This window comes from Podarcis tiliguerta (genome assembly GCF_965153285.1).
Source record: "Podarcis tiliguerta genome assembly, chromosome: 3".
Taxonomy (NCBI): domain Eukaryota; kingdom Metazoa; phylum Chordata; class Lepidosauria; order Squamata; family Lacertidae; genus Podarcis; species Podarcis tiliguerta.
In genome coordinates this window covers 41,735,974-41,760,273 of record NC_139536.1, presented here as the reverse complement: position 1 = coordinate 41,760,273, position 24,300 = coordinate 41,735,974, and the positions used below count along the sequence as shown (strand labels likewise).

At 41.2% G+C, this 24,300-nt stretch overlaps 1 protein-coding gene across 2 annotated transcripts in view; it reads right to left on the bottom strand.

Annotated features, from left to right (window-relative positions):
* Positions 1-24,300, bottom strand: part of SMYD3 (SET and MYND domain containing 3) — a 333,084-nt gene that overhangs the window by 24,230 nt on the left and 284,554 nt on the right. For both annotated transcript variants that reach the window (XM_083432247.1, XM_083432246.1), the window contains 2 exons: positions 18,446-18,533; positions 16,851-17,025 (listed from right to left, as the gene is read on the bottom strand). In XM_083432247.1, the coding sequence (XP_083288373.1) occupies positions 16,851-17,025; positions 18,446-18,533 (263 nt within the window). The remainder of the gene's footprint in view (positions 1-16,850; positions 17,026-18,445; positions 18,534-24,300) is intronic.

The following is a 24,300-nucleotide window of genomic DNA, read 5'->3' as shown; positions in this document are numbered from 1 at the left end:
ACAGCTGGTGGATGCAAAAAAAATGTTGTCGTTTTTTAAGGTTTAATCAGTTGCCATTCCAACACATAGATGGCTTGCAAATGTTTTATGGGATTCAGCACATGCAACTCTTACTTCATGCATCATATAAGGAGTCCAAGATCATGCTTCTTATCTGCTAAATATGTAAAATTACAAGGATACCTAGAACAATTAAAAATAAGCAAATATAACAATTGGACTGGTGGGCAGGCAGTAAAGCTTATATTTTGCTTTCCTATCACATGACAAAAGGAGTAAAAATGAGTTACTGGTCTACTTCTTTAGCATATGCTTGCACTGTCAATTTTAACATCTTGTGAACCAACTTTTTAGCATCATTAATACCAGTAGCTAATTGTAGCTGGTTTCTCTCAAAGAAGAAGGCAGGTTATCCAAGCTTCAGTCTAGATTTTTTCAAGCCAGACTACGAAGCTTTGGTAATTGCAACAATTCAGTACTGAGACAACTTGCTCCTTCCTGCTCTAAGCAACAAAACTGCTGCCCATGGTCCTGAAACCCTTCTTCTTGTGCTCTGCCCCAGAACCCAATCCTTTCCAGGTTCTGCTTCAGCACAAACCTGCTTGGGCAGTCCTATTCCTTCTCCCATCATTTTGTTTTGTCTGTTGTCTCTTTGTGTCAACAGTTATAAGTATGATTCAGATAGTGACATCCCATGCTTTGCATTACATAGTTTTAGGGGATGATGACGACAGAAATGTGTGTGTGTGTGTGTGTGTGTTCTGTTTTCAATGGCACACACAGATATCCCATGTCTAATTCCAGCCTTGAGTTGTTTAGGAATCAAGAAAATCCAACTAGTGCCTGAAATCTGCTAAAGAAAGTTCCCTTGATGATCCTTCTAGCAGTCACTGCTTCTTTGAAATAATAGAGCGTTACTCAGCTGTTTGTGCCTTTTGTAGCCCTAGAACAAGAGGTAGGAAATCTCCAGCTCGCAGGCCAGTGCTAGTTCTATTTTGGTCTGTGGGGCCATTTTTGTTAAACTATATCCACCTGTCAATCAGGTGACATCACACTGATAGGTGGGTTCAATGGGTGCAGCTGATCCTTACAAAAAAGCAGGATAGAACCTCCTGCCCCCTCAGTTAACAAGTGGGGAGTTCAGTCCTGGTTAGTCTCTATTTCCCACCACAACTATTGGTCAACCTTGACAGGGGGATGAGATTGCCAATCACCTGATATCATTATGACTTCAGATGACTGATAGATGAGTGGCCACACTCAGCTGTCACAGATGGCCCATGGGGGTGGGGAATAAAGATCTAGCCTATTGGGCCAAAATTATTCCTTACCCCTACACAAGAGGTTGAATAGCTGCAGCATTTGGTGCAGGTCTTCAACTGAATAGTACAATGTTTGTTCATCCCAAAAAAACCTGTCCAGTCACCCTGCTGGAAATGCTACACCCACAGTTGTATGTTCTTAAACAGTACGGACATACAAAAAGCCACTTTGTTTTCAGATACCATTAATCAGTGCATTTAATGAAAGCTGTAGCAATAAACATCTCTGTCTTAGCAGCCCAGCTCTCAGGGAGCTGCAGCTTCTAATGGCTTTGAAAAACAGTCATAATCTACACCATGAAAAATTTAATTGTTCTTTAATTACCAGTTAGCTGAATAGCATGAGATATGCATGCCTTCAGTTTTTAATAGCTTCTGCCTTTTCCAGCAAATTGTGGAAAGTAATAATGGATGCCTTGAGTATGTTTTACCTTCTGCTTGTACTCAAATTAAAAAGGGTGGAGGGGTAGAAGTCTAGAAAATCCAAAATCTTATGTAAAAGGTTGCAAGTTCAGAGACACATTAACAATCGCAATGCTGAATTCTCAAGTTCAGTCACAGTGCTCAGGTAAGAAGCAAACACATCCTGCAAGGTTAGTGCATAAAGAAATATGCTGCAAGGTTAGTGGATTTCCTGCTTAAGTGACTCAGGCTTGTTCTCTGGTTTGTTTCTCTGGGATATAATCATTGCGGTGTCATTCTGTGCTAGTTTCGCAGCTGTTCCTTTTTGGAAAACTAAATGAATAGTAGCTGTAGCCATACATGGATAGTTTTAAACATTACTCTTTGTTGGAATAATTTTTGCAAACAAATGCACCATTAGAATAACAAGATATTAGATTGGAACAATTGTGCAGATACGTTTTCTCTATCTCACTAAGGAAGCAGGATGCTAACAACCCTACAATGCTCTGTATTTCGCATGGTACAATTATGTCAGTCATTGGCACTTAAACAAGCTCTTCAGTGTTTTTCAGTGCCAGAAACAAAAGATATTCTAATGTCATGGACTAGCTGGATGCAGAGAAATGGTGGGAGGAACCAACTGAGGACCCACCAAGGGAAGAAGGCTCCCAGGTGGGATGATGATGAGTTGTCAGAGGGATAAGACTGGGAAGAGGAGGTGTCAGAAGCTGAAGGGATAACAGGGCTTAGTGAGCTGGGAGAGTCCGTGGAAGAGAGAAATAAAGAATCAGAAGTTGAAAGTGGCGAGTGGGAGGAAGGTCAAGAGGCAGAGATGAGTCATGCAAGTGAAGAGTCAGGGATGTCTCCCCCTCCTGCTGTGACCAGCTCCCCTACCCCTCTGACTCCCAGAACCAGAATAGGGCTGAAACGGGTGGAGCAGTAACAGGCTGCATGCAGGCACAGTCTCCAATTGCTTGAAAAAAGCTCTGGAGAGGAGGGGACGGCTGTGGGGAGGTGGGGACTTTCAGTCTCAGCACCTGATTTCATGGAGAAAGACCACTGGGAATGAGCTGCTGTGCTCATTAGGCCTGGCACTCCACCAGGTCTGTGGAGATCATATTTTTGCTAATAAAGAGTTAACTCCAACCCTGAACAGTCTGATTATTGACCAGCATTCTCGGTGACATCTAAGCATCTCATAGTGACGGGCTCTAAAAGGAGGAGCATACTGCTTGAATTGATCCTTAATTTCATTTACGATTCTTGCAGGCACTCCTAATAAAAGGGATGAGTCCTTTTTGTTCTGCTATGCACAAAAATGAATCCAAAGGGTTAAGGTATGCATGGCATACCAGATAATGCAAACAAGTACAGTGGTACCTTGGGTTACATACGCTTCAGGTTACATACGCTTCAGGTTACAGACTCCGCTAACCCAGAAATAGTACCTCAGGTTAAGAACTTTGCTTCAGGATGAGAACAGAAATCGTGCTCCGGCAGCGCAGCAGCAGCAGCAGGCCCCATTAGCTAAAGTGGTGCTTCAGGTTAACAACAGTTTCAGGTTAAGAACAGACCTCCAGAATGAAATAAGTACTTAACCCGAAGAACCATATGCAAAATGGTTCTTGTGCTGGTAGAAATAATGAATAATACTATTGGTGACTACAAAATGTGAGAAAGTAGGGTATTTAAAGGCAATATATGGAGGAGGACTGGTGGTCTTCTCAGTGAGTTATGCCGTGTGCTGAATATGGGAAATCATAACGCCCCAGGGCATAAAGCCCAGCCATGGTATTACTTGCCTTCAGTTTCATGAGGGATGGCTCTCTGTTACCAAGCATTATGGGCCATTAAGGAAAGAGCAGAGCTGAAGCGAGCATTGCATTTTAAGCCCTATGGCCTTATATATATATATATTAGGTGCTACTGTTCGCAAAAGTCCCCATATGGTACAAATTTGTGGCCAATGTTTGCATATGCTGGAATGGTTATGGATGATACTTTTGGGAACCCCGTGGCTTACAAAAGGCAAAATTAAATGCAAAGAAGAGAAACTGGTCTCCTGGGAGCATATTGCTAGCTGCTTAGATTCAAGCAAGGGGGAAACACGGCCTTGTTTGGCAGAGTATGTTAAATAACATGTTTAAAACAATTTTGGGATAGGATCTGCTCAAAAGAAGACAAGGGGAAAGAGGGAAATACCTGCCAAAAGGTCACCTAGACAAACGCAGGAGTGCCCATGGAACCATATGCAGCCACATGCATGGGACAATGTCTGCACATTATGAGAAAACTCATCAACTAAAGAGACTGTCTACCAGACCTGTTCACAGGTGATGGCTTAAGAGGAGGCAGGTTTCCTGGAATGATACAGGGAAGATGCTAGCCAAACACACTTGTGCCATCACTGAAGCGCTCATTATGGTGTGCCTTGGCCTAATTTACTGCCTTATATATGTATCAGAAACAGACAAAAATATGATATATCAGACTTCCAAGGACTGCCATTTGTCAGAGGATTTTAAGTTCTAAAAGCCTCCTAGAGTGCACAGAATGCCTTTGAAGAGGAGAAAAATACTATGTTTGGGCAGTCATAAAAGATGCTTAATTATTCATGCATTCTCATTTCACACCACCACATGTTTTCTGCACTTTTGCCAGTCTTTGCAGATAAGGAAAGATATTTACAATTTCTATTTTTTCCTTTATGCCTAGAACATGTTCCTGATAGGATGCTTCACAATCATGATCAGAGCAGTAAATGTATAATAGTTGACTTGGAGGAAAAGGCCCCATTGTTAACACTGACTCAATAATTTAAGTGTCAAAGTAATACTACAGATCAGTGACAGGGTACATTGCTGAGCTTATGCTGGAGGATAATATGACAAACCTGTCTACTGAGGTTCTCTTGCTTTTACAGAATTTCATTTCATTGGCGTTTTTTGTTTTAATTTGTGTAATTTCACTTCATTGCATTAGCACCATGAAAAACAAACGCGTTAAAAAGGGGTGCATAATTCAGCAAGCTAAATTTCCAGAGACAGGTTTTCCACATTAACACCCATAAAGAGGAGTCAAGGCCTAAGTTTCACAACAATCATTTTGGAGGGATATATTAATGTAATATTACTTATGTTACGACAACACTGATTATTTATGTGACTGTGCTGAGCAAGTTTGGTGCAATGATTAGAGTGCTGGACCTCGGAGACCAGGGTTTGAAAAGGCAATGAAGCACAAAGCTCACTGGGTGACCTTTGGCCAGTCGCTGCCACTCAGCCTAAACTACCTGTTGCAAGAGTAAAATGGGGGAGGGGAGAATCATGCACACCGCCTTGAGCTCATTAGAGGACAAGGTGGTATATAAATGCAAACTTGGAACCGATGAGTCTTACTGTTCATTTTGAGATTCAATGACAGCAGGACTAGATTGGGCAAGGTGTGCATGATCATCTTAAACATACATGAACTCACCAGTCAAAAGTGAACTGGGATTGGGGGCAGGAGAAGAATGCCAAGACAATAATAATGTTTATGAAAGACTGAGTCCTGCGTTGTCCAACTTCTGCTGGAAAACTCAACTCTTTGGCTTCTTTTACTTCCATAATTGAGATAGTATAAATTATTATTCTTATTTTTAATACAAGCACATTAGCAGCGATTAAAAATTGTGTGTGTGTGCTTTTACAAGAGAGCCCATGATTTTTTATTTTTTTTAAAAAAAGGTAAGGAAAATGAAGGAGCACTGAGATAGGAAAGTAAAAAGGTGTGGTGACAGGGCTCAACCTCCCCAAATCTCACTGAATGTGTCAACACCCCACATCTTCAGAAAGACAGAAGAGCAGCACAAGGGCCACCTGCATCTTATAAGAAAGTGCTATGGTCAATGCTTCTAAAAAAGGTGGAATTTTGGATGTCTGAGAAAAGGTGAAAGAAACAATAAGAAAAGGCACACGGGCAAATGTTTGATGGTGAGATCATGAGACTGCCCTGCAAAAATATGGAAGAACCCCAGGTCAGAAATAGCATTTCATGAAAAGTCTATGCTTCATATAGGTTTTCTATATCCAGGAAATAATAACATACCCTAAAAGGGGGAAACACATGTTTAAATGTATATTTAATGCTTTTCTAAAACTGTAACAACTTTGGCTTTTTTGGATGGGGGGGGGATCCACAATCATAAGTCCCATGTTTATGTCAAGATGCAGCTAATGAAAGAGATGTATGCTAAGCACTTTCATGAATCAGTCTGCCTTACAGCTCCCATCTGCTCTTAATTGCTTCCCAGCAAACATACACTGTGTCACCCTTTTGCATATTTCCATTGCCCTATCCTAAACACACTTAGGCCGCTGACAGATTAATGCTTAGTTCACTTGAGGTATACATTCTTTGGTTCTTACACATGTTCTTATAAGGAAATGGAACTCGGTAAGCACTTAATCACAAGTCCGGGTAATGTTATTGTACTGAAAACAATGCCTCAGCTTTGCTTCAGTATCAGACTAAGGTATCTCTGTATAAGCCATAGCTGTCACCAGGGCCGCCATGATCCCAGGAAGCTAAGTAGCTTTTGTAAATCTTGCTTAAACACGGCCCACTGATATTTTGCCAAAGGATGACTAATGGGTCTAAAAATACAATGATAGGAGAAACATGGAGGTCACCAAATACATTGTTTGCGTCCTAATTAATTTTGATCCGAAGAATCTGTTTTAAAAGTATGACACTCAACTGTGCAGTGGATAGAAATACTGGGAGATTTAGTCTTTTCCCTCTTTTTTTACAATGCATGTACTGTGGGCTCATATATTCTTCACTAACTGCAGCTTCTGAGCAGTCTTCATTAGCAGACAAATGCAGAGTGTATTATAGATGCCCTGAGGCTACCAATGATGGCAGTAGACCCCTGTCCAGCAGAAAGGACGATGGCTGGTAGGAACATGGAAAGCTGCCTAATACCAAGTCAGGCCATGGGTCCACCAAGTGTCACCCTAGCTGAAGATGCTGGGGATTATGCCTGGGACCTTCTCCTGCAAAGCAAATGTTCTACCACTGGACTGGTGTATTAAGATGTACCAGACAGAAACCAACTTGCTCCCTGGTTATCACTGGATTGAGGATCTCTCTCCTACTCGGTTTATCACATATCACTTAAGAATTTCTAACTCCAACGAGTAGTCACACATTGGTCAGTAAATAAAAGGAAATGAACAAGCATGCCAAGCAGCACGATAACCCTGAATTTCCTATAGGACCCTTTTCTGCAATGTGCCATGGAGTTTTTAGAAACACCATCCAACTTAAGCCAATATTAAAAGCACACTGGGGCAGATGTTTGTCCTCAGCTCTGTCTGCTGGTATATGAAAGTGAGGGTGGGGACAAAGAGAAAGAGAGAGCCTATTGGCTTGTGCAATAAGCTCACAGTTTTAAAAACTGCTATTCCCCACTTGATATTTGTCCAAACTGAGAGTGCTCCTTAGAAGGCAGGCATGGCAGAGAGACAATTTGCAGACTAGTTGTGTCCAGAGTCCAGACAGAAAGCAAGAGATAAGTAGGTATGTAGGCAGCATATTATCTTCCTAAGGGGTATCACATGCTTTCCATTCTAAAATGCCAAATTGGTAGTACTGGCGTAGGTTTTTAAAACTATTTTGAACAAAGCAGAGGCTTCTAGATAAATATAGTGGGCAACTATAAAACGAGTTCCCTGTGATAACCTATCTCTGTTTCTTGACATGAGCCAGCAACTCATACATTGAATATACCTATGTTAGTCAGCCATGCCCCTGACTCTGTGACCTTTCATGAAATCTCCTGGGAAATGGCATGAAAGTTGGAAGGTTTCAGGGTTTAGATAACAGGCAGCAGCACAGCACAGTAGTATTTCACAGTCATAGTGTGACCAAACATGAAAAATAAGTCTTTAAAAACAAACAAACAATTTTTTCCATTGGAACTGATAGATATGAAATTAAACATATTTCAGAATAATTTAAAATATTGTGTAATGCATTATTTTTGTTGTAATCATTTTTATTATTACTTTAGATGGTCTCTAAATCATTGATTATACACATGAATCCATAAAGTTTTGATACAGAATAATCCTATTGAAAATCTTAGAATCACAAAGTTGGAAGGTGCTTAAAATCTAAAAATCTAACCCAACCACCCAGTGAAGCCCAAAATTCACAACTTTGGTATCCCTTTTCGTAACTTCTTTATTTTTCAGTTTCAAAAAAATACATGTAACAAAAAATCCCCATATACACTACAATTTCCCAAAGCAGCCTATTCCACTGTTAAGCACATCAGGCCATTCTTTCCCATGTTTAATCTACAATCCTATTCTTATTTTTATTCATAAGTTCTCAAGCAACCTTCCATGTTCAGATTAATGGATTTCCGCGGTTGGGTGCCCATCCTTTAGATATAATGTTATTCCTCCTCCCTCCAATCCAGATTTCAGTAATGCCTATCAAATCATATCTGCCTTACTGTATTAAGATTTCAAGTTCGTCCTGCTAATTTTCTATACTCTTGTGTACTAAGATAGAAAGTTTGGAAACCATGCTTCTTTCCTGGTTTTTCTCGCATCTTAGCAATGTTTCTGTACAACCCTAGAATTGATTGCACAACTCCAAAGACACTGAATGGTTCTTGATTATCTCACTTCTGTATGTGACATTCTTCTATATGTCTGGTTTTCTCCTCACCCAGGAATTGTGATTTCCTGTTTGCTCCAGAAGCTATTCATCTTCCCCGATAAGCCAAAGCTTGGTAGATGTTCCTTAAACCCTTGCAAGAATACCAGATTGCGCTTGCTGCAGGATGTAGTTTCATACATCCTCAGGAAGGAAAACAAACATAGTACTAACCTTTTCGACATATAAATGTTCTTTAGAAATGTGTAAGTTGAACAAAATCAAGTGCTTTGCTATGGGCTCTCGTTTCTATCCATTTACAGCAGACGTCTGAAATGCCAGCCAACTTTAAAGTACACTAAGCACATGTTGTGTATCACTTTCAGGGACACCTTTAAGTTACTACTGAAAGGTATTCATGACACGACTGGTGGCAATATTGAGTTTTCATTTATTATTCTTTAATTTTCCCCCAATCTAAGGCAGCCAGCTGCCAAGTCCTTCAAAATGTGTACAACACAGCTGGGGAAAGCTGATACTGCTCTTTAGCAAGTGTTTTCAGTCGTGGCAGCGTTTAGGGTAGAACCTTTATATATAAATTATTATTTAGCATTTTGTAATGAGAGAGCACACTCCTTTCTTTAAGTAATTGAAAGTCTAAATCTAGACTGCAATTGAACAGGAATCAACCACAAAAGAAACAAAGATGTGTGGGCTTTCAAAAGCTATGAATGGATGCAGTTGTGTGCTTAGGTAGCTTAGAGTCTATTAACCATTTTTTACATAGTGAGATATAGCTTACTAGACAAACAACGGATGCTGAATCTGATATGAAACAATCCCAATTATATGGTCATGAATCACAACCTTCTTAAAGTACACTGGGAGTTGGGGAATGGCCCCTGGCCTGAAACCTGCTGCCAGCTTCTTATATACCTATTTCTTTATTAGATTTCTCACCCACCCTTCACAGCTCCCAGGACAGCTTACAAGAGTATGATATATAATTATAATTACAGATGAAAGAAGTTACAGCTGTAAAACAAATAAAACTGTTCCCAATGGAGCACAACAGTGGCAGAAGAGATGGGTACCACAAAACAAAGTACCCTAACTGTCAAAGGTGAGGGTAAAGAGGTGTGCATTCAACATTTGGTGAAAGCTGTTCAGTGAACATGATGGATGCACCTCTCTGTGAAGGAAACTGCCAGCTTTAGGGACTTGCCACAGAGAAAACCCCCTCCTGGTCCATTATTCCCTGCACTTCCGAAGGTGATAGAACTACCAAGAGAACTACCCTGTGCAGAACTAAATGCCTGAGAAGCTATGTAGGGATGGAGATGCTCCTTCAGATATATGAGGCCAAAGTTGTTTAGAGCAGGGGTAGGCAACCTAAGGCCCATGGGCCACAAGCGGCCAAGGGGGTCGTTTAACTGGCCCATGAGCTGCCCCTGAACCGAGCCGCCCACTTGGCGAGTCCCCGCGCGCTGCGCTAAACCGGCGCAGCACGGCACAGGGACTCACTTCTGCGGTGCTGAAAATCATGTCTGTGCATACTCAGACGCCGAAAATCACAGCCACATGTGCTCATGCGCACGTGCAGTCTGGACCACAGAGGGATCTATGCTGAAGTGAACTGGCCCAGGCAAGGTAAACCTTGCCAACCCCTGGTTTAGCGCTTTGAACACTAATACTTGGGCTTGGAAACAAACTGGCAACCACTGCAGCTGTTTTCAAACAGAGGTTATGTAAGCTCCACATGGAACCTTGGCCAGTAATCTGGCCACTGCATTTTGGACCAGTTGAAGTTTCAGAATCGTCTTCAAAGGCAGCAGCAGCAGCACCACCACCACATTATAATACAACATAAATCTATAATAACTATAGCAAATAAATTTAAAGACTGACGCAAAACACAATTTAAACCCCAATTGAAAATTTAGAGGTCCAAACTGCAGTAAGACCTTCTTGATTATTTCATTATTTGTTTGATATTTTACGAAAGGTATTTCTATGGAACCTTTTGCCAAGAGGAAGGAATCAGATTACGTCTATTCACTTAAAACACACACATGTGCCCATAATGGTGATGGTGGTGGTGATGATAAACTAGACTGACATTGCAGGAGTTATTCCTAAATTGCATGTGAGGTTCAGGTTGTGGCTTCATTCCAAAATGGTAGACGGGACAAAGGGGAGGAAAAGACCATCAAAACATAGATTGCAAGCCAATTTTCATTCGCAAATGAACATATGAAGCTGCCATCTAGCCAGGTATTATCCATTCTGACTGGCAGCAAATCTGCCTGACAGAGGTTTTCCCCAGCCCTGTGAACCAAAATCCTTATAAATAGAGATACCAGGGATTGAAATTGGGATTTTAAGCATGCTAAGCATGTGCCCTTCCACTGAGCTGAGGAACTGGCAGGATCTATCCCCAGCCTCAAAGAGATCAGCACCTTCAGGGACAGCAAGACATAAATTTTGCATTCACCTGGGTTCTGAATCTGTTTCGGCAGAATCAAAGTGCGTTCTCTCAGAAGCAGCATTTTTTACTTTTATTTTTCACTGCAATAAATTGTGAGCTCCTACAGCTTTCTTCCTCTTTCTCTCACCGCTGACGGCCCAGCACTCAGTCTCACGTTTAATGATAGGTGGGTGCTCCCTGCAGACTATAAATAAGAAAGCCGTTCTGCAAACCCTCAAATAGGAGATATTTTCCTACCTCTTCTCTATCTCTTTCATGATTTGCTTGAAACGACTTCCTTTGCTTATTATTTCTTTGTCATTGCATGAACGTACAGGATAAAGATTGATGTTTGATGTGGGTGTTTTCCACAAGGCGAATATGCTGAGTTTGTTTACTAAATGGCCCTCAAAAAGGTCCACAGTTCTAGTCACAATTACTGCTGGGTAAATATTAAGAATTATTGTCTTACCTTTCAATAACACAAGAAATGACAAAGGCATACCTTCCGATATTTCTCCAATGAAAATAGGGACGCTCTATTCCATAATAATAATTTTAGTATTTTTACCCAGCTCATCTGATTGTGTTGCCCCAGCCACTCTGTGTGGCTTCCAACATAAAAAAAACATAATAAAACATTAAACATTTACAAAACTTTCCTATATAGGGCTGCCTTCAGATGGCTCGGGGGGCAGATAACTCCATACCCTTCAACATTTCTCTGATGAAAATAGGGACATCCTACCATGCCCTCCAACATTTCTCTGATGGAAATGAAGATGTCCTAAGGAAAAGTAGGACATTCTGGGATCAAATAAGAAAGCAGAATGGCTTCTGTAAATCTGGGGCTGTCCCTGGAAAATAGAGACACTTGGAGGATCTGCCAAGGGATTTCTCTCTCTCTCTCCTTTTTAGCAACAACCGCAACGAAGTCTTGTTACTGCTTCTGGAGAAAGCTTAACTGCTTTAAACAGCCTGACCACATTCCTGGAATAGGAATGACACTGCATCGTGATATAGTGCAAGGATGAGGAACCAGGGGCCAATGTGGCCCTCCATTCTGCTCTGCCTTATCCTTGAGACTCTCTCCAGGCCACACCCCCTTTCCCAGGCCACACCACTCACCAGCCCTGCTCCACACCCTTCTTACACTGTTTTGCATTGAACCGTAGTAATACTGCTTGCTTGCCTGGATGGAGGGTGGAAAGAAGTATGTTTGTAGAAGCTTCTGACTTTTGCAAGGCAGCAATAAAGTCTAGTATACAAACCTAAGAGTCACAGCAATGCTTCACCCACTTTGGCTTATCACTCCATTCTTATCACTGAGGGCTTGGGCCCTCAGAACATTGCCCTCAAGAGAACGTGTGCCCCCCCCCCGGCTGAAAACAGTTCACCATCCCTTCCATAATGTCATTCCCAAGGTAATTCTTGGGCAAATGGGTGCAGCTGTCTCCCCCCACCAAAAGAAAGCCCTTGGGAAGGTTATCTAATGAGTCGTTTCTTGTAAGCATACCAACATTTCTAAAATATAAAAATCCCACTTAATCTGGATGTTCAACTGCAAGTTCAGAAAGTAAACTAAACCGTATCAATTGTTTAAAGTCGGTTCTAAAGAAAGAAGGGCACATTTTTGGTGAAATCTACAAACCTGCATAAGGAGATGTTCTTATCTCTATTCGTAGCTTTATCAGTAATTTCTGTTAATACCCCAATTTGAACATTCTAGCAAAAACCCACTTGCCCATTGGCTCACAATAACATCAAAACACTAGCAGCCTCTAGTGGTGATATACACCACTTCTATTTTCTTCGTTGTGATATTTGTTTGTTTGTTTGTTTTTTGTTTGAAAGGAGGGGGAAATCGTCACAAATCAGATAACTTGTGCACAGCATTGACAGTACAGTGGTACCTCGGGTTACAAACACCTTGAGTTACAAACAGACTCCGCTAACCCGGAAATAGTTGCTCCGGGTTGCCAACTTTGCCCCAGGATGAGAACAGAAATTGCGTGCCAGCGGCAGCGGGAGGCCCCATTAGCTAAAGTGGTACCTCAGGTTAAGAATGGTTTCAGATTTATTAAACAGAAAATAATATTCAGAGTCCACTGGACTCCAGCAAAACTATACCAGAAGAAAATAACAAGTGCAGACAACTGCTGGAGATGTGGGAGTAAAAATGCGAACTTAGTACATATGTTGATTAACTGACCGATGATAAGATCATTCTAGCGCAAGGTGAGGATATTTATAACAGGAGTAATAAAAAGGAATTGTTATTTAGGGGAACTGAATTTAATTCTAAATTATATTCTGGAAACATGGGAGATTTCAAGGGGTCAAAAAAAATGGATGTACTGTGCTGTATTAGAAGTAAAAAAACCTTGTTTTGATGAATTGGAAGAGCCGCAAAAAGATTCCATTGAGCACACAGATTGATAATATGGACAGATTAGCTACATACGAACGAATTGTATGTCAACGCAAAATAAGAATAGATAAATATGAAGAAATCTAGAACGAATATTTAAGCGATAAGTATTTAAGCGGATAGTGGTGGGAAGTAGGGGGCGGAGAGAGAGGTAGGAAAATATTGTTTAAAAAGGTGAAGTCATGGATATATATCAGTGTATTCAAATCTGAATTGTCAGATTGTATTATTATTGTTTATTATGGATTTTGTTGTCTGGTTAATGTTTGTATCAAAAAAATGATTAAATCAATTTTTAAAAAAGAAAAAGAATGTTTTTAGATTAAGAACGGCCCTCCGGAACAAATTAAGTTCGTAACCAGAGGTACCACTGTATTTGGGGGGGGGGCAGGGACATAGAAGGGTAAAAATAAATCCATGGAAGGGGGAGCAGACTACTCTCACACACAAAATGAAAAAAGAAGAAGAATGGTGTCTGCACATTTTGTCTCATATCTCAGGTTCTACAAAGGCAAGCTTTTTTTTTTTTTTTTAAGGAAGCTGGATAGCTGGGAATAATGGGTCATCTCAGGCAGAACTACTGCCATTGCCAGGCCCTCAGTGAACAACCATAAAGGTGTGCCTCAAATTTATTCCATATTTATTTATTGAACTAATGGGCCATGGACACACTCACTCACCACACTTGCAGACTGCACACATATACTCGTTGCACATGAACAAATATAGCACACACAGGCACACAGCCCTACAGAGTCAACATCTTAAACATATCAGCATATAAGACGACTTCTTGAGAAACCAAGAGAAACAAAGGTTCTTCTCACTTCATTCAGTTTCCACTACTCATATGCTGGCTGATCCAATTAAGGTGGCCAAGTGACAGACTTTAGTGAGGACCAGTGTAGAATCATAGAATGAAGGAATTGTAGAGTTGGAAGGGACCCCAGGGGTAATTTCGTCCAACCCCCTGAAAAACTTCATTTCTTGTTGTCTTCTGGACTCTAATGCCTTCTTTAAACCTGCTCCAAGCTCCTTTTAAAGTTGAATCCTGGTTGTTTTTAATCACTAAAGAAAACCTTCGTTTTGGAGGTCAAAAAATATTTAGCATCAGTTAATTAGTTCACTACAGTGTGAACCTATAGCATAAAAGAAGCCATTAAATATGTTTGCCGGATATCTAAACATGTCACTTCGATAAATACTCAGACTGGTTTCACATGATGGTCAAATGAAAACATGTGATCAAATACTGCACTTAGCACACAGCAGTGGATGTCAACCCTGCTGATCGCATAATGGAAACATACACAGCAAATACAGTCCTTGAAGTTAAAATGGTTTTAGAACAGTTCCTTTTAAAGGTGGACATACCACCTCCTATTTGTATGGATGGCTTGTTTTTCAGGTGATTCCCTGCAGATAAGAATATGAATATTTTTTTGCCGCAGAGTTGAGGAAAGGAAAATAGATAGCTGTAATGGAACTGCAGGAGCAGTCAAGCAGTAGATTGATTCAACTGGAGAAATTCAATGCACCCCAACAGATTTGCTCAGATTTGATATCCTGCTGCTTCAGGCACAACTCCTTGTAATGAGAAACTGAAGATTTTTTGTCAGGTGCGTCAAAGCTTGTAGTGATGGCTTGAAGCTAAAAAAAGAACTCGGGCTGAAAATGTCTCTTCTTGGGAAATGCTTTTGCACCTGGTGAGACTAAGAGCAACTGTCTTCAAGGTACATGAGAGGCCAGCAGCTTTACCACACCAGCAACATTTCATCAAATACTTTTTAACAGAACATGTCGTTTGTGTGTGTTTGTGTGTCTCTCTGTCTGTGTGTATAAGGCTGGTGGTGGATGGAAGGTGAGGCGGCAGCGGCAGAATCAACTTGGCTGTAATAAGTAGCTCGGAAACTATGTCACACACCACTAAGCAAACAGGGAAAGAGATATTCGAATGATTGCTAAAATTATAATTGTTTTCTACTGCAATCTTTTCCCTGGAAAAGACAAGTAGCTTCATTGGTATGAAGCACCACATTGACAGGTTAAAGGGTAAAAGAAGCATAGCTGAATAGAAGCAGTAAATAAAAAAATTCAAATTAAGAAGGGAAGCCATTTTGAAAAGAAAGAAAGAAAGAAAGAAAGAAAGACCAGTAGGCAAGATCCTTTTCTCTCACTGACAAGTCTCTTTCACTGAAATTACTATAAAGGCCAATATAATCTGATATTTTGCCATTGTGGCAATAACTAATTCCATAGCTAATTCACTTGTTTTAATTTTGTTTGCACTTTTTTATGTTTTCTCCTTCATTCCAGAGGGAGAAACTTACAGAAGACTGGTCATCATGAGAAAAGAGGGGAGAACCATTACATCCCTTCTCAAAAATGGCCGCAGGCAGCAAACCTAAAAGCAACCAAAGGAAACAGCTATGCTAGCATTTGTTTTAAAGTTCACTGTCTCAAAATTCAGTATTCAGGCAAAGGTGCCTTAGTAACCTTCTACCCTGTAATGCAATCAAAATGAAAATGGAGCTGCTCCAACCTTACAAGCACTTTAAATTATTGTTAACCTCTGCTGCAGCCCTGCTATTTGAATACTACTTATTCCTAGCAACATAGCAAAACTCCATTGAAGTGGCTGCCTTTCCTTGAGAAAATAAGGGTAAACGGCTATGATGCTAGTGGTGGTAATTGAAGATACCAAATCCAAAATGCATTTGGATGAACCAAAGAACAGAAATGCAGAGGAAAAGAGTACAAAGCTGTATTTTCCCCTTTGATCATCCCGGTCACATTGCTACACTATACAGTTACTACCTGTTTCAAAGGAGAAAGCTTTTCTTTTGATCAAACCATATCAATCGAAACTAATTAGTCACCAGGCTAAAACCAGAAAGTACCATAAGGAGTTAAGGAAGAACACGGTGCTGAAGAACTGCCAAAAATATTGTCTCTAAAAATGTACCTGGGAATATAGAGGTTTGTGAAAAGTACACGGGGATCTGAAGCAAAACACCCCAGAGTCCTCCAGGAACATTTGTGTCATAAACACAATGATCAAATGCACCAGTACATCTCAAACAATCTGCAATTCTGAATCACCAAGGGCAGAAAAAGCAAACCTATTTTTTTCAAAATGGTTCAGCTGAGGAACAATGGGTTGGAACGTTCCCCTTTTCTGAAGAACAGCTGACATGTTTGAGCACAAGTTTGAGTTGAGCTGACTACTCTTTGCCCCTAATTAGGGTTGCCATATTTCCAAAAGTAAAAACCAGAACACCATGGAAAACCCCAAAGCTTTTGAGCTTCCCCCCCAATTCCCCCCCCCCAAAAAACAGAGTTTCTCAATTGACTTGCCTAAGATCCAGAGCAAAGCACCACCTTTCAGAACCCCCCCCCCACGCCTTTGAAATCCTGGTAATGTCTGGACGTATGGCAGCCCTACCCCTAATGCTACCACATAGAATAATTAACAAATAGTAACATTGATGCAGCCACATTCTTGGTTCATACGCTCTTTCCTGGGCTGAAAGCGAATCTTGCAATAAATGACTGCATTTTTATCTTTTACCTGTAGGGCTCCAAAGTCCTGTGACCATAAAGCAAGGCTTCTTCCAAAAGGCCAAGATTTATGCAGGCGTCCATGGCAAAGTCAAGTACTTTCAGCTGGTAAATGTTTGTGTCTGGGAGGCGAGTGACATTGGTCTTTAGTAACGTCTGGCACGTCACAAGAGCCTGCTCCCATTCTGACGTTTATTTGGATTAAGGATTAATCAACATCGTGCCATTCAAACAAAAGCTCATGAAAAATTACTGTCCAAGTTGGTGTCCCCTACTACATTTTCTGCTAACCAATTCAATTGTTTTGACTCCGCTGCGTGTGAAGAAATCTCCCCTTGTCTGTCACAAATCTCCCTGTATTTAGTTTCAGGGGATAATCCCTGGTTGCAGTATTTTCTCCTTCTCTCAGAATTCTAGAACCAGGAGTCATCCCATGAAGCAGAATGTTGAGAGATTCAACACAGACAAAAGGAAGTTTGGTGTCTGTCATCTTGTGGCTTGTAGTGCAAACAGAAGCCTTGCTACAACTGTCTACACGTTTTTTACTAGATACTGAAAGACAGAAAGACATGGAGCATTTGGTGGGGAACCTTCAGCCCATGGACTTAAACAGAGTAGCTTCCAACATTTCTTCAATGAAAATAAGGAACTCCTATTCTATAAAGATAATTTTACTATTTATACCCCACACATCTTACTGGGTTGTCCCAGCACTCTAGGCAGCTCCCAACATATATGAAACCATAATAAAACTTTAATAAAGAAAAACTTCCCTATACAGGATTGCCTTCATATGGCTTGGGGGGTTGGATAACTCTATACCCTCCAATATTTCTACAATGAAAATAGGGACATCCTAAGGAAAAGCAGGACATTCTGGGATCAAATCAGAAACTTGGAGGGTCTGAAATAGGCCTGTGAAACCTAGGAAGTGGACCAGGCTGCCTGTTTACATCTACTTTCCCAGGCCTGACATCAAATACAGCATCATGTGCAGAAGCTGCAGCTGAAGTAACTGCAGGCAAAATACTTGGGGGGCTTTTTTTGGATTTGGTACCATATTCTTAAAATGTGTCAAATTTTAAAAGTGCCTAGTTTTGCCTGCAAAGTACACTCCCTATTTTTTGGAGTCTCCTTCTTTGGAGGTCTTTAAGCAGAGGCTTGACAACCATATGTCAGGAGTGCTCTGATGGTGTTTCCTGCTTGGCAGGGGGTTGGACTCGATGACCCTTGTGGTCTCTTCCAACTCTGTGATTCTATGATTCTATGATCCTGGCCCAAATCCATGCTGCAAATACAAAGGAATTTGTGGAGGTACAGAGCAGCAATATTTCTTTGCAGCCCCAGCTTGAAATTTCAATGGCCTGATGTTATAAGAGTTGAAGTGATTGACAAGTGGGTGGCTCCACCCACCTGTTAAGAGCTGAATCTGACACCCCAGCCAAATCCAATTGCCCACTCTAACACAGGCACTGAGGGCAATCTTTAAGGAAAGAAGCATTTCCATATTCTAGAAATAGCGAGGAAGAAGACAGCTTTTATATGTTCTTGCCTTAAAAGGAAACCCATCTGCTGTTGGCCAGTCCTTTGGCATTGAAAGGATACCTTCTTGTGACTTTGGAGCTCCCATTTTATTTATAGCTTCTTTGGCTTCTTTCCAGGCCTGCTCATCACCTGCCAACATGTCAGCATCCTGCATTGGACAGAAACAAAAGCATGAGACAAAAGCATTTGATTAAAAGAAGAGAAGCAAACAATGCCATCTTGCACCATGCAAATCTGAACAACGAGAAGGGGAGGGGGAATAGTTCCACTCAGCATGAAGTTGGAAAGCAGAGGATTCAATTGTCTTATCCAAGATAATTTGAAGTCTGTATTCAATTGAAGCCAATGGCAAAACTGACATGCAACTTCACACATCTGGAATGCACACATTAAACAAAGAGTTGGGGGCTTGCTGGAGCTGTGTTCATGCCACTCTTTGTGAATAATTTCTATAGATTTTCTAACAAATGAGCTTATGATGACAATGGCCCATCTAGTCCAGCATTCTGGTCTCACAGTGGCCAAGAGGAAGATGTGGAAAACCTTCAAGCAGGACCCAAACACAAGAGCATTCTCCCCTCTGTGTTTTCCAGCAACTGGTATTCAAGTATTACCACCTCCAACCATGTAGGTGGAGTATAGCCGTAATGGCTAGTTGGCATTGATAGCCTTATTTTCCATGAATTTGTCTTAATGGTCATAAACTGAACTATTTCATTTCTGTGAAGATAATATTTAAGAAGAATGTCAGTCAACTTTGAATGCACAGAAGATTTACACAAGAAATCACAAACTGGGGAACATCACTTAAATAAGATTGGTCTTCGAATGTACATAAAACAATTATTTATCCTCAAGTGAAGAACTAAATTTTTTTAATGTCATGTCATCGGCAAGAAAACAACTTTAACAAAGTAAACATGGCATTGTGCTCTCATTACGGTTCAGAATAGTGTTATTCCTTGATATGTGCTAATACTTAGGTAGCTGTGATTAAATACCACACACTCTAGCCTTTATCATTTACTGACACCAGAAGGTTCCTGGCCACTCATGAAGGTATCTGTGATCAATGTTATATCTTAGTAAAATAAAGTATCACACGAATGAAGCATTCATCGAAAATTCAGAAGTATACTATAACAATATTTACTTGGTTGTATGTTTGATTAAAATAATATAGATTTTTAAAACAATTTTTTTAAAAAAGTATATATAAATCACACTTTTGAAAAAAGCCAAAGGTATCCGTGTTGGCACATAAGAAAATGGATCATATTAAAGCCAATACTTTTATTAGGCTAATCAAAATCATGCAATAACTTCCAAGTACTTTGAAGTGCCACAGCTGGAAATCTGTTGTCTCCTCCTACACTCCACCTTAAAACTTAGCAGAGGCAGGCTTAAATATCTTGACAAACATGAATAGACCCCCCCCCCCATTATTTCTCTCTATCCCCCATTTCTTAACATCTAGCCTGATGAAGAGTTATAGGGAACTTGAGAGCCTGCATGGTGTTTTATTGCATTCCTGTTTGCCTAATTATTATTATTTAATAGATTTTTATCCTATCCCTCATCTCAAAGAAGCCCAAGGCAGGAAACAACAAAATAATAATAAATAACAATACATAGGGTGGTGCAGAGCCATTGAAATTAATGGACCTTAGGCATGTTCATTCATATGAGTGGGTCTAATCTAGGCCACACGCACAACCCACAGTTAAAGCATTATGATTTAAGTAGTACCATGTTAAGTAGTCATGGCTTCCCTAAAGAATTCTGGGAGCTGTAGTTAGTTAAGGGTGCTGTAAGGAGGCCCCTTTCTCCCTCCAGAGCTACAATTCTCAGAATTCCCTGTGAAGAGCGACTGATTGTTAAACCACTCTGAAAACTGTAGCTCTGAGAGGGGAATAAAGGTAAAGGTAAAGGTACCCCTGCCCGTACGGGCCAGTCTTGACAGACTCTAGGGTTGTGCGCCCATCTCACTCAAGAGGCCGGGGGCCAGCGCTGTCCGGAGACACTTCCGGGTCACGTGGCCAGCGTGACGAAGCTGCTCTGGCGAGCCAGAGCCACACACGGAAATACCGTTTACCTTCCCCGCTGGTAAGCGGTCCCTATTTATCTACTTGCACCCAAGAGTGCTTTCAAACTGCTAGGTTGGCAGGCGCTGGGACCGAACAGCGGGAGCGCACCCCGCCGCGGGGATTCGAACCGCTGACCTTTCGATCGGCAAGCCCTAGGTGCTGAGGCTTTAACCCACAGCGCCACCCGCGTCCCGAGAGGGGAATAGAGGTCTTCTAATAATTCTAAACACCCTAAACAGATTACATCTCCCAGATTCATGTGGGGAAGCCACGACTGCTTAACGTGATATTATAGTGCTTTAAATGTGACTGTGGCCTTAGCTGAATACCACGAACAATGTTAAAAATCAAATAATAATCTTAATAATTTCATGGGATTGCTTTAATGTTGACATTGCAACATTTGAAAAGCAAAATTTTGAGGCATTTCATTGTAGTGGCTAGAGCAGAAGACTGAACATTGCATCTCAAACCACTTTTTTCCAATGAATGATGGACTTTTGTGGTTATCTAGAGGTGCGTATTCAGCCTATTGTCACCATGGTCTGCCCCCACACCTATGTATCTTCATTCATGCACAACACCTGTAAGAGGCTACTGTTAGCCATTATCAAAGTGGAGGTGGAGGCAGAAGCAAACTGCATATTAAACCCAAAGTGTGAAAATAAAGCAAACCTATTCTCTGCTATATCAGTCTAGCTATGCCTGCATAAGGAGGGACTTATAACTTGCTCTGCTTGTCATAGAGAGAAAAAATACTCAATGAATGCAAATCACGTGAGGGATATAGTAGATAAAATGGGGGGGGTGGACCCCTTCCACTAATATCACAAAAATATTTATACAAAAGGAGCTTAGGGATACTAATGCAATTTATATATCAATTATCATCCCAAGAGCACAGAAGTTAAGAGGTTTTAATCTGCATTTCTCACACAGAGGAGGAAAATTAATTACTGTGTGTTCCAAATAATAGAAAATATGTACCCAGAGCCCATATTAATTTCATGTGTAGCTTTGCAGCAACATCTTCCCATTCATGTCCAAAGGGAAGAAATAGGAGGTGAACTCTTGTACTACCCCAAGAGATGATTGTATCAAAATGGCCTTGGCTGCCTTGGGATTCTATGACATTCCGCATAAGGAAATTACAAAGAAAGCAGTGTTTTCCTTGCAATTCGCAAATGTACTTACCATAAAATCAGCTATCTGATCACAATAAGCTCACCTGGAAATAATTTGGTACAGAATGAAAGCTGCCACGGATAAAAGGTCAGCAGTAGGACAAAAAAGATCATGTTGCAGTAGCTATGTCAGTTATGTTAATTGTAAAGATCCAGACACGTTAAGCTTTGCATATAAAGCGAATGAGCTAAGTTTTGCCTCTGTCTAATTCAAAGGGCACAGCATCAATTACAGAGGAGCTGACTTGATGTATGTTAATATAACTGAAAGCAGAAATGTGACCCATAAAAAGTAATTACATCAGTGCAATATCATGGGTATTTGTTTATTTCCAGTATTTATATGCCGCTTTTCGAGGCACAGCCCTCCAAAAGTGGCTCACAATGAATATCTAAAACGATAAAATATAACTAATACAATCTCAGCACAATTGAGAAAATTGAAAACCTGCAGTCTAGAAAACACTATGCAGCTCAGGACAGCAATGCAGATAGAACAGCCTTTGCCAACCTGGTGCCTCCAGGTATTTTGGATTACAACTCCCATCAGCCCAAGCCAATGCAGACACAGCTGAGATAAACATTTTAAAAAGCCAGGAAATTCACCCGCCTGCCCAAATTCAAAACTGATTTAGACAACTAAATGTGGAGTTGAATGTACACAAATGTGGATTCTAATGCTAAAGGAAGCTGGTTGAGTGCAGCAAGTTAAATTTTTGATCACCAGTGAAACTGATTCATTTGGGGCCAAGAACAAAGAGCTGTATCTAACTGGATCATACTTAGAGTAGACCTCTTGACATTACTGAATGTATAATGGCTATTTTAATTACATCTATTTCAATGGGTGTGCTGAGTATGATGTAGCTGGGATACAACTGGCAGGAGCTCGAGTCAGGTATAGGTCAGCAATTAAAAAACAACAGTGCCAGTGTAGTTAACTCCTTATTCAAAGAAACCAAATCAGTACAGGCCTAGTGATCCCAGCAAGTCTTCGCAGTAGATCTTGCCACAATTAGGGTGTTGTGAAGGCTGAAGGTTCCCACCTTTCCACAGTTGCCTAAGTCCTCTCCCCTCCAGGGAATATTTGGCAAGCAATCGGAGACTGTGTCTGCATACAACCAACCTCTCCTCTGCTCTTTTTATTTCTGTGTGTGTTCTGTGAGAATGGTGGTAGGGAGGGGAGGGGAGGGGAGCAGGTTGCAGCAGGAGGGGGAAACTTCCTGGCTTCTTCAGAAGCTGGCCTCACCTCTGTCTCCTGGCCCCCTCCTGGCCTCTGAATCAGGGCTGCTCTCTGCCCTGACTTCTTCCTGCTCACTAAACTCTGTTTCCTCTTCTGTCACATCTCCTCCTCCAAGTCTGCTCCCTCTTCTCCCTCTGACCTCTCCTCGGTGTCCTACCACCAATCCCCTGGCTCTGGGCCTTCTTCTCCTGGGGTTGCCTTGAGGGTTCCCTAGCTGGTGCCTCCCACCACTCTGTTGCATCCAGCTAGCTCATGACAACAACGCATGAGCAGAGCAATTCTGTCTCTTTATCAACAAGGTGAGTTTTGCCACTTATTTCAGTGTGCCATGTACTTTGCTAATACCGATTAAGAATGGAATTAACTCTAAGAGGCTGAATTGTCTTTAATTGTATCGAAGTGCAACTTTCCACATTACACTGGGCTGCATTCAATGTAGTGCTGAGGCAGGTTCTCCATCAGCACAAGTATTTCTCCTTGCAAAATGGAAATGACCCCTCTCTCCTCCCCTTCCTCTGCACATCCCCTAAATCCATTCTAGGGGTTCCCCCAATCCTCCTGAGCAGATTGGGGGCGGAGTGCAGTAGAACAGTGGAAAGTTCCATTGCACTAGCAGAATTGTTTAGTTAAATACTTCCCATTGTCTTAATCCCAAACTGCATGCCATACACAAAACATATAAGTGCAAGCCAATAGCACTTTATTTGTGATTGAGTGTGGAAAAAGCTTACCCAACTCTTTCTCTGGCCATGTTCCCCCCAGGAGCTTTTCCCTTTATGTATTTTTGGAACCAGCCAATTACAGTTTGGAAATATTGTGGGAGAGGAGGGTGGGGTGGGCTAGCTTCTGGAGCAGGGGCACAGCAGGTGGGAAAGGATTAAACACCCTCTCCCAGCAGCACCTCACTTTCAATTGTGCCCTCCAGAAGCTGCATTTAAAAATTTAAAAGATACATCAAAAGAGACGACCAAGGCAGGGAGCCTTGTTTCATGCAATCCTCACTATTCCAGCTTGCCAAGAAAAAATGTCTCTGCCTTTTGCAGAGATATCAAAAGCCAGTGGTGTTATAGGCACTGTCATACAGTAGAAAATCATGCCTCTAGCAAGACAGCAACCCTCTTTTAGGGGAGAACAGTTCTTCTTAAATTTAGAATTAGTTGTTCTCTGCACCCAAACCAATTCCTCGTTTAAATAACCAGCATTTTGCTCATTTCCAAAAATATATGTAAATTGAACAATGTAATCCAATTGCTCCATCTGGAGCTTTGTAGTCTGTGAAACATTTTGGAAAAGAATGGTGTGGGACAATATACCTCTATCATATCTACCTCTGTAATTGTGTGTGGGGATCAGACCTTAGTGCCACGGCCTCCTTCCACTGTTGTTTGGCTCACACAGGTG